The sequence below is a fragment of the Ranitomeya imitator genome, chromosome 2 (assembly GCF_032444005.1).
Source record: "Ranitomeya imitator isolate aRanImi1 chromosome 2, aRanImi1.pri, whole genome shotgun sequence".
Lineage (NCBI taxonomy): Eukaryota > Metazoa > Chordata > Amphibia > Anura > Dendrobatidae > Ranitomeya > Ranitomeya imitator.
The window spans coordinates 21,234,311-21,245,922 of record NC_091283.1 but is presented as its reverse complement, the minus strand read 5'-3'; the positions used below and the strand labels follow the sequence as shown (position 1 = coordinate 21,245,922).

Below are 11,612 nucleotides of genomic sequence, written 5' to 3'. Positions count from 1 at the left end.
TTTAACAAGCAAGCCATGAAACATTATGCAGACAGAAGGCGACGGGCACAGCCATGTGCCATCAAAAGAGGTGATATGGTTGTTGTGCGTCAAAAATCAACCAACAAAACCTCACCTGTATATAGTCCTGCAAAATATAATGTTACTGAGAGAAAAGGCAGTATGGTCACGGCTGAGCGAGACGGACACTCCATCACTCGAAATTCCTCACATTTTAAAATCATACCGCAGAACAATGGTAATGAACTCCCACCAGTGGAAGATTTGATACCCGACGGTGGAGAGGACCAACAAGAGGTGACTGATCCGTCAGCATTGGACACCCCCAATGAACGCAGACATTACCCTACACGGGAAAGAAGGGCTCCATCGAGACTTATTGAAGAGATATAGTTTAAAAAAAAGGGGAATAAGACAATACAGACATATGGTTTTTCTTGGACATTTTCGTGTTGTTACATTGTCAATATTTGTTTTAGGTTGTTAATATATGTATATATAAAAAAAAAAAAAAAAGGGGATGATGTAATGTATAAGAATTAGATCTGTCTCTTTAAGAAAGCGAGGGCGGGAGTTGAGAGGAGTTTCAGTTTCAGTTCTGACCTGAGGAGGAAATGTTATGCTGCTGTTATGCTGTGTGCTGGAGGAAATGAGAAGAATAAACTACAGTTAAAGCTTACTCTCTCTTAAATTCCTTACACCGTGTGGATATTACAGTACCGTCTATGCAGAGCGCAGCATTAAGCATGAGTTTGTCATCAGTGACTGCCCTCTGCATAGGTAGCGACCGAGATGACAAAGTTCTCAGTCTAATGAAGTGAGCTGTCGTCTCTGTAGCTGACTAAGCAGAGCGCAACAGATGATGAAAACCTCATCTCGCCTGCTGCGCTCTGCATAAGCAACGATCAAGACGGAATATTAGCAGCCGCTGAATGAAGCCAATAGTCATGTGAGCTATATCTGATGTAATAAAGCTGTGTTCATTTATCACTTCGACCTCTGTTTTTGTTTTTACACTTTTTCTAACCCTAACTAGGGTTAGGAATAGCATGACTGTTAGATTTAGGATTAGCACTAGGTTTGAGGATAGGATTAGGGCTACTGTAATAAAATAGTTATATAAGAAATGTAAGTAAAAAAATATAACGTAGTATACATTTTATTACAATTATATGTGATTTCCAGAAAAAAATAGAGGGTAAAAGGGAAATGATAATGACATCAGTATTTATTTTTTTATTACAGTACATGTGCTTGGGGAATACGGGGTTGAATACTGGACTGGTTAAAAGGACTCCTGGAGAGCCATCAATCCACGGGTTAGGGGGCAAAAGGTAACCGATGCTACATCACCGAGGGGTCGTTTAGTCTTCTGTAAGTAAATCATTGTATATGGAGAAGTTCTGCAATGTTCTAATGTACTTTGTGTTTCAATTTCTTACCATTGTCTAGACAATTGCTTGCTGTCAATGACTATAAACATACCTGTTTAAATCTAGTTTTGCACAGCTGAAGGTCTGTTACAAAGTAGCAGCCGTCAAAACTCTTAAGGTACCGTCACATTTAGCGACGCTGCAGCGATCTAGACAACGATCCCAATCGCTGCAGCGTCGCTGTGTGGTCGCTGGAGAGCTGTCACACAGACAGCTCTCCAGCGACCAACTATGCGAAGTCCCCTGGTAACCAGGGTAAACATTGGGTTACTAAGCGCAGGGCCGCGCTTAGTAACCCGATGTTTACCCTGGTTACCAGCGTAAACGTAAAAAAAAACACTACATACTTACATTCCGGTGTCTGTCCCCCGGCGCTGTGCTTCTCTGCACTGACTGTGAGCGCCAGCCGGAAAGCACAGCGGTGACGTCAGACACCGGAATGTAAGTATGTAGTGTTTGTTTTTTTTTTACGTTTACGCTAGTAACCAGGGTAAACATCAGGTTACTTTGCACGGCCCTGCGCTTAGTAACCCGATGTTTACCCTGGTTACCAGTGTAGACATCGCTGAATCGGCGTCACACACGCCTATTCAGCGATGTCTGCGGGAGATCCAGCGACGAAATAAAGTTCTGGACTTTCTGCTCCGACCAACGATGGCACAGCAGGATCCTGATCGCTGCTGCGTGTCAAACTTAACGATATCGCTAGCCAGGACGCTGCAACGTCACGGATCGCTAGCGATATCGTTTAGTGTGAAGGTACCTTTAACCCCTTAGTGACCGAGCCAAATTTTTGAAATCTGACCAGTGTCACTTTATGTGGTAATAACTCTGCAACGCTTCAACAAATCCCAGTGATTTTGAGATTGTTTTTTCATGACACATTATACTTTATGATAATGGTAAATTTTGTTCAACATTTTTTGTGTTTATTTATAAAAAATATCAAAAATTTGAGAAAAATGTTAAAAAATTAGCAATTTTCTAAATTTGAATGATTATCCCTTTAATCCAGATAGTCATACAACAGCAAACCATTAATAAATAACATTTCCCACATTCTGCTTTACATCAGCACCATTTGTAAAATGTTATTTTATTTTGTTAGCATTTTAGGAGGTTTAAAAATGTAGCAGCAATTTTTCATTTTTTCAAAGAAATTTACAAAATTTCTTTTTTTAGGGACTTATCCATGTTTGAAGTGACTTTAGGGGTCCCATATATTGGGAAACCCACAAACGTGATACCATTTTAAAAACAGCACCCCCTAACATATTGAAAACTGCTGTCAGGTAGTTTATTAACCCTTCAGGTGCTTTACAGGAATTAATGCAAAGTGGTATGACAGAAATGAAAATGTGTATTTTTACCACCTAAGTGTTGCTAACTTCTAAACAGATTACTACAGCCGTCAGACTCTAAGGCCACTATTTGGTCATGAATTGCCATCGCAAACACCAGGACCACAAAATCATGATCTGAGGGCACCAATTGTGACAAAGAAGAAGCCCCCACACTCTGTTAACCATTTATAATGATGTAGTCACTATTGACAGCAGCATCTAAGGGGTTAAACAGATTTAGATGGTGCAAATACTGATCGTGGCTGGTACAGCAAGTTGTCAGCTATAGTGTACAACCGACAGATGCTGGATTGTCATCTGTATGGGGAGGCTATTCTCTTATATCTCAGGTCAGTTAAAAGACGTATTGGCGGTCATTAAGGGGTTAAGAGATAAATATAGCCAGACAAAAAAAATCTCTCCTCTTTCCTTGGCTACAGGTTGATACATTATGTCCGCACTGATACACCAGAGGAAACTTTAGGACAGGAGAGATACTTCTTCTTAGATGTTGATCTCACCGAGTATTGTGTGGACTGATACTTTGTAACTAGTGATGAGAGAACGCTCTGGGATAAGGTGTTACCTGAGCATCCTCGTGTGTTAATGGAATATTTTCGGCGTGATCGAATACTATGTTCGAATCCCTGCAGCTGCATGTCTCGAGGATGTTCGGCAGATGATAGGCAATCCCTGCATGTGTTGCGCCTATCGAATAGCCATGAGACATGCAGCTGCGGGGAGCATTTGAGCGCGCCAAAAACACTATTCGCAGACGAGCATGGCGGATAACACCTTATCTGAGCATGTTCGCGGATAACTAATTGTAACAAACACTCAGCTGTGTGAAGAGGACAGGTATCTCTGTAGTCATTGACATCAAGCAGAGATAAGTCTAGGGCAGTGGTATCAAGGGAAACAAAATGAAACAACTGGTGGGTGATGGGAATCTCCGGTCTGATTGAATGTTTCGTATCTTGGGTTTTACTCCTGAAATGATTGAGATTTCATTCAATATCCAGGAATTCTCTAAATGTTTCCTACACAAAATAAAAGAATGATGGCAGCTACACATCGTCCAGATGTGAATCCTGCTGAGACTCGCACATCTTCTCTCTAACACATGAAAAGGTTTGGGGGAGTCACACTCTTTTCTCAAGCAATTCAGTAAGGGGACATGGCCCCCCAAAATGTCACGTCTGTCTTGGTGCCAGATAGCAGTGAGTAAAGGTCTATTTCCTCTGCGCGATTATGGGGAATGGAACATGATAACTGTTCAGTCAATACACAATCAGCTTTTACGCTACTGATCAGTGATCATCAACCAGTGTAAATGCACGAAATAAATCATTTCACGCGACGAACAATCCTTTTGCTCATGTGTCAGGTCTTGGCAGCTTGTTTAGACAGGCCATTTATGAACACTCAACCCCGATAGTCATCCAGGCTGCGCTCATACATTGCACAGACCAATGTTTTCAAAGGACCCAATAAGTGTTGCTGTGACTTTTGAAAATTGTCGTAAGATGGTGCAATGGAAAAATCACAATTGCACACAATGTGTGAACACATCCTAAGATTTGTGGTCACCAACAGCACAGAGACAAGCCTCAAAACTTCTGGAACAAGGTAATTTGGAGTGATGAGACCAAAACTGAACTTTTTGGCCACAACCATAAACGTTACTTTTGAAGAGAGGTCAACAAGGCCTATAGTGAAAGGAACACCATTCCTACTGTAAAGCATGGAGGTGGATCGCTGATGTTTTGAGGATGTGTGAGCTACAAAGGCACAGAAAACTTGGTCAAAGTTGAAGGAAAGATGAATGCAGCGCGTTATCAGCAAATACTGGAGGCAAATTTGCACTCATCAGCCCGAAAGCTGCGCATGGGACGTATTTGGACGTTTCAACATGACAACGATCCAAAACACAAGGCCAAGTCGACCTGTCATTGGCTACAGCAGAACAAAGTGAAGGTTTTACAGTGGCCATCTCAGTCTCCTGACCTCAATATCATTGAGCCACTCTGGGGAGATCTCAAGCGCGCAGTTCATGCAAGACAGCCCAGGAATTTATAGGAACTGGAGGTGTTTTGCTAAGAAGAGTGGGCAGCTTTACCATCTGAGAAAATAAAGAACCTCATCTACAACTACCACAAAAGACTTCAAGCTGTCATTGATGTTGTAAGGGGCAATACATGGTATTAAGAAATGGGGTATGAACTTTTGATCAGGGTCATTTGGATGTTTTACATAGTAACATAGTAACATAGTTAGTAAAGCCGAAAAAAGACATTTGTCCATCCAGTTCAGCCTATATTCCATCATAATAAATCCCCAGATCTACGTCCTTCTACAGAACCTAATAATTGTATGATACAATATTGTTCTGCTCCAGGAAGACATCCAGGTCTCTCTTGAACCCCTCGACTGAGTTCGCCATCACCACCTTCTCAGGCAAGCAATTCCAGATTCTCACTGCCCTAACAGTAAAGAATCCTCTTCTATGTTGGTGGAAAAACCTTCTCTCCTCCAGACGCAAAGAATGCCCCCTTGTGCCCGTCACCTTCCTTGTTTTGGGTTGTCATAGCCATGAGTGTTGAAAAAGGTTTGGTGTTAGTCCTTGAAAAAAGGCCAAGAAAGCAAAAATTCTGCCGGGGTATGTAAACTTTTGAGCACAACCGTATCTGCGCCTTTAGTTGTTATTTTCAATGCATCCTTATTGTTTTTGGGACTTAGGGCCCAATTCATCATGGCAATTCCGCTAGATGTTAGGCATGAATACCTCTCAATTTGCACCTTTTTTCATGTTGTCTTTTGTGATTTAGTTTTCTTCTTTTTATGCCAAATGTGGCTTTTCCAGATGTTTCTGACGGATTCAAGAAATGCAACTTTAACCCCTTCCCGACCCATGACGCCACGTAGGCGTCATGAAATTCGGTGCCAATCCGACCCATGATGCCTATGTGGCGTCATGGAAAGATCGCGTCCCTGCAGATCGGGTGAAAGGGTTAACTCCCATTTCACCCGATCTGCAGGGACAGGGAGAGTGGTAGTTTAGCCCAGGGGGGGGTGGCTTCACCCCCCCCTCCCTGTGGCTACGATCGCCCTGATTGGCTGTTGAAAGTGAAACTGCCAATCAGAGCGATTTGTAATATTTCACCTATTATAACTGGTGAAATATTACAATCCAGCCATGGCCGATGCTGCAATATCATCGGCCATGGCTGGAAACACTAATGTGCCCCCACCCCACCGATCGCCCCCCCAGCCCTCCGATCTGTCCGGTACACTGCTCCAGCTCCCCTCCGTCCTGTGCTCCAATCACCCCCCCGTGCTCCGTTCCACCCCCCCGTGCTCCGTTCCACCCCCCCGTGCTCCGTTACACCCCCCCGTGCTCCGTTACACCCCCCCGTGCTCCGTTACACCCCCCCGTGCTCCGTTCCACCCCCCTGTGCTCCGTTCAACCTCCCCCGTGCTCCGTTCCACCCCCCCATGCTCCGATCCACCCCCCATGCTCCGATCCCCCCCCCCCCCCTGCCCCCCCCCCCCCGTGCTCCCCCCCCCACCCCATCATACTTACCGATCCTGCCGGGGTCCGTACGTCTTCTCCCTGGGCGCCGCCATCTTCCAAAATGGCGGGCGCATGCGCAGTGCGCCCGCCGAATCTGCCGGCCGGCAGATTCGTTCCAAAGTTCATTTTGATCACTGAGATATAATCTATCACAGTGATCAAAATAAAAAAAATAATAAATGACCCCCCCCCCCCCTTTGTCACCCCCATAGGTAGGAACAATAAAAAAATAAAGAATTTTTTTTTCCCACTAATGTTAGAATAGGGTTAGGGGTAGGGTTAGGTGCAGGGGTAGGGTTAGGGGTAGGGTTTCAGTATGTGCACACGTATTCTGGTCCTCTGCGGATTTTTCCGCTGCGGATTTGATAAATCCGCAGTGCTAAACCGCTGCGGATTTACCGCGTTTTTTCTGCGCATTTCACTGCGGTTTTACAACTGCGATTTTCTATTGGAGCAGTTGTAAAACCGCTACGGAATCCGCAGAAAGTGACATGCTGCGGAATGTAAACCGCTGCGTTTCCGTGCAGTTTTTCTGCAGCATGTGTACAGCGGTTTTTGTTTCCCATAGGTTTACATTGAACTGTAAACTCATGGGAAACTGCTGCGGATCCGCAGCGTTTTCCGCAGCGTGTGCACATACCTTTAGAATTAGGCTATGTGCACACGGTGCGGATTTGGCTGCGGATCCGCAGCGGATTGGCCGCTGCGGATTCGCAGCAGTGTTCCATCAGGTTTACAGTTCCATGTAAACCTATGGAAAACCAAATCCGCTGTGCCCATGGTACGGAAACGCTGCGTTGTATTTTCCGCAGCATGTCAATTCTTTGTGTGGATTCCGCAGCGTTTTACACCTGTTCCTCAATAGGAATCCGCAGGTGAAATCCACACAAAAAACACTGGAAATCCGTGGAAAATCCGCAGGTAAAACGCAGTGCCTTTTACCCGCGGATTTTTAAAAAATGATGCTGAAAAATCTCACACGAATCCACAACGTGGGCACATAGCCTTAGGGTTAGGGTTGGAATTAGGGTTATGGCTACAGTTGGATTAGGGTTAGGGGTGTGGGGGGGTTAGGGTTGTGGTTAGGGGTGTGTTGGGGTTAGGGTTGTGATTAGGGTTATGGCTACAGTTGGGATTAGAGTTAGGGGTGTGTTGGGGTTAGTGTTGGAGGTAGAATTGAGGGGTTTCCACTGTTTAGGCACATCAGGGGTCTCCAAACGCAACATGGCGCCACCATTGATTCCAGCCAATCTTGTATTCAAAAAGTCAAATGGTGCTCCCTCACTTCCGAGCCCAGACGTGCGCCCAAACAGTGGTTAACCCCCACATATGGGGTACCAGCATACTCAGGATAAACTGGGCAACAACTATTGGGGTCCAATTTCTCCTGCTACCCTTGTGAAAATAAAAAATTGCTTGCTAAAACATCATTTTTGAGGAAAGAAAAATGATTTTTTATTTTCACGGCTCTGCGTTGTAAACGTCTGTGAAGCACTTGGGGGTTCAAAGTGCTCACCACATATCTAGATAAGTTCCTTGGGGGGTCTAGTTTCTAAAATGGGGTCACTTGTGGGGGGTTTCTACTGTTTAGGCACACCAGGGGCTCTGCAAACGCAACGTGACGCCTGCAGACCATTCCATCAAAGTCTGCATTTCAAAAGTCACTACTTCCCTTCTGAGCCCCGACGTGTGCCTAAACAGTGGTTTACCCCCACACATGGGGTATCAGCGTACTCAGGAGAAACTGGACAACAACTTTTGGGGTCCAATTTCTCCTGTAACCCTTGGGAAAATAAAAAATTCTGGGCTAAATAATTATTTTTGAGGAAAGAAAACGTATTTATTATTTTAACGGCTCTGCATTATAAACTTCTATGAAGCACTTGGGGGTTCAAAGTGCTCACCACACATCTAGATAAGTTCCTTTCGGGGTCTAGTTTCCAAAATGGGGTCACTTGTGGGGGGTTTCTACTGTTTAGCCACATCACGGGCTTTGCAAACGCAACGTGACGCCCGCAGAGCATTCCATCAAAGTCTGCATTTCAAAACGTCACTACTTCAATTCCGAGCCCCGGCATGTGCCCAAACAGTAGTTTACCCCCACATATGGGGTATCACCGTACTCAGGAGAAACTGGACAACAAATATTGGGGTCAAATTTCTCCTGTTACCCTTGGGAAAATTAAAAAATTCTGGGCTAAATAATTATTTTTGAGGAAAGAAAACGTATTTATTATTTTCACGTCTCTGCATTATAAACTTCTGTGAAGCACTTGGGGGTTCAAAGTCCTCACCACACATCTAGATTAGTTCCTTTGGGGGTCTAGTTTCCAAAATGGGGTCATTTGTGGGGGATCTCCAATGTTTAGGCACACAGGGGCTCTCCAAACGTGACATGGTGTCCGCTAATGATTGGAGCTAATTTTCCATTTAAAAAGCCAAATGGCGTGCCTTCCCTTCCGAGCCCTGCCGTGCGCCCAAACAGTGGTTTACCCCCACATATGGGGTATCAGCGTACTCAGGACAAACTGGACAACAACATTTGGGGTCCAATTTCTCCTATTACCCTTGGCAAAATAGGAAATTCCAGGCTAAAAAATCATTTTTGAGGAAAGAAAAATTATTTTTTATTTTCATGGCTCTGCGTTATAAACTTCTGTGAAGCACCAGGGGGTTTAAAACGTGACATGTGACATGGTGTCCGCTAAAGAGTGGAGCCAATTTTTCATTCAAAAAGTCAAATGGCCCTCCTTCCCTTCCAAGCCCTGCCGTGTGCCCAAACAGTGGTTTACCCCCACATATGAGGTATCAGCGTACTCAGGACAAATTGGACAACAACTTTCGTGGTTCAGTTTCTCCTTTTACCATTGGGAAAATAAAAAAATTGTTGCTAAAAGATAATTTTTGTGACTAAAAAGTTAAATGTTCATTTTTTCCTTCCATGTTGCTTCTGCTGCTGTGAAGCACGTGAAGGGTTAATAAACTTCTTGAATGTGGTTTTGTGCACCTTGATGGGTGCAGTTTTTAGAATGGTGTCACTTTTGGGTATTTTCAGCCATATAGACCCCTCAAACTGACTTCAAATGTGAGGTGGTCCCTAAAAAAATGGTTTTGTAAATTTCGTTGTAAAAATGAGAAATCGCTGGTCAAATTTTAACCCTTATAACTTCCTAGCAAAAAAAAATTTTGTTTCCAAAATTGTGCTGATGTAAAGTATACATGTGGGAAATGTTATTTATTAACTAATTTGTGTCACATAACTCTCTGGTTTAACAGAATAAAAATTCAAAATGTGAAAATTGCGAAATTTTCAAAATTTTCGCCAAATTTCCGTTTTTATCACAAATAAACGCAGAATTTATTGACCTAAATTTACCACTAACATGAAGCCCAATATGTCACGGAAAAACAATCTCAGAACCGCTAGGATCCGTTGAAGCGTTCCTGAGTTATTACCTCATAAAGGGACACTGGTCAGAATTGCAAAAAACGGCCAGGTCTTTAAGGTCAAAATAGGCTGGGTCATGAAGGGGTTAAAACAAGAATGTAAGTGCAGCTCTACTCAGAGAGATTAAATGTGCACCAGATAAAGTGTCAAATTCTTTGACATTTTGTAAATCACAGGAATTTGTTTTTTATAAATGTGGCGTAAAAAACAAAAGCAAAAAACATTAGTCAAAAATGAAAAAGTGTCTTAGGAAACCCCGCAAATAATGGATCGGGCCCTTAGTTCATATAAGAACATGAGCACCTGACAAATCTTACCTGTGCAGTGCAGGGAGAACGCTATAAAAAGATGATGATGCATAACACATAATTGCTAGCGTGGGAAAACAGTTGTCATGGAGAAAACAGACACAAACTGCAACAATGTAGAAACCAGAATCTCAAGGATTTGGATTACAGTGATGTCTGACTTTTAGGGGGGGATGCTGCCTTTTTATGTAGGAATCTAAGTGTGAGAAGTATCAGCAGGTAACTCCAGAGATTTGCTGACACTTCTTTCAGAAAACAGATACAAGTAAAGGAATGGACAGAAGACAAAGACACCACAGCTGATACTTAATGTAAATTTTTGGATTATTGGGAAAAATGTTCTTAAAAGGGACAAATACATTCAAAAACTTTTCATCGTGATCACTGATTGGATAAATGATTCCAGTGATCCCAGATCCGCCTGTAGATCTACAGACGCGTTTCCTCAATGCGATATGTTTATTTCCTCTGTGATTATATTTCCATGATGCAAAATAGATTCTATTTCCACTTGATGAAAATAAGTTAGGGATTTTTTTTTTTTTTTTAGAAATTTTTTTATTTTTGTAAAATCCATCAGTTCTTATGTTTCTGGAGTCTCGGCGTTCACACGCTGTCTGGGTTGTTCTTCTCAGACATGGAGGAAATGCTGTATGAGGTATCGTCCAGATCGGGAGACGTGTGGCTGTAATCCATTTCTTCCAGTTCTAGAGGAGGCTCCGTGACCAAAATCTGCATTAATAAAGAAAAAGAAGCAAGATCTCAAATTTTAGAATATTCAGGAATAGTCGCATTGGATTGTAACAAATATCCTCATATCATGAATGATGTAAAAATTACTACAAAAAAATTCCCGCAGCTCTGGAGTATAAAACAAGACGTAATTCAGGATCAGTAAGGCTACGTTCAGACTAGCGTTGTGCTAGTGTGCGTCGGGTTAGCGTCGGGCGACGCACGCGTCATGCGTCCCTATGTTTAACATGGGGGACGCATGCGTTTTTGTTTGTTGCGTTGTGCGACGCATGCGTCTTTTTTGCCGCAAGCGTCGGACCAAGAAAACGCAACAAGTTGCATTTTTCTTGCGTCCGATTTTCGGCAAAAAATGACGCACGCGTCGCAAAACGCAGCGTTTTTGCGTGCGTTTTGCCGCGTTTTTGCGTGCGTCGTGCGTTGCGTCTAATGTAATGTATGTACACAGTGACTGCACCAGCAGAATAGTGAGTGCAGCTCTGGGGTATAATACAGGATGTAACTCAGGATTAGTAATGTAATGTATGTACACAGTGACTGCACCAGCAGAATAGTGAGTGCAGCTCTGGAGTATAATACAGGATGTAACTCCGGATCAGTAATGTAATGTATGTACACAGTGACTGCACCAGCAGAATAGTGAGTGCAGCTCTGGGGTATAATACAGGATGTAACTCAGGATAAGTAATGTAATGTATGTACACAGTGACTGCACCAGCAGAATAGTGAGTGCAGCTCTGGAGTATAATACAGGAT

At 43.3% G+C, this 11,612-nt stretch overlaps 1 protein-coding gene across 1 annotated transcript in view; it reads right to left on the bottom strand.

The window, feature by feature from the left end:
• Window positions 1-10,406: 10,406 nt before the first annotated feature.
• Window positions 10,407-11,612, bottom strand: part of HDX (highly divergent homeobox) — a 60,916-nt gene continuing 59,710 nt past the window's right edge. Inside the window, exon 11 of the mRNA XM_069746118.1 lies at window positions 10,407-10,838. Within this exon, the coding sequence (XP_069602219.1) occupies window positions 10,713-10,838 (126 nt within the window). The 3' untranslated portion in view covers window positions 10,407-10,712. The remainder of the gene's footprint in view (window positions 10,839-11,612) is intronic.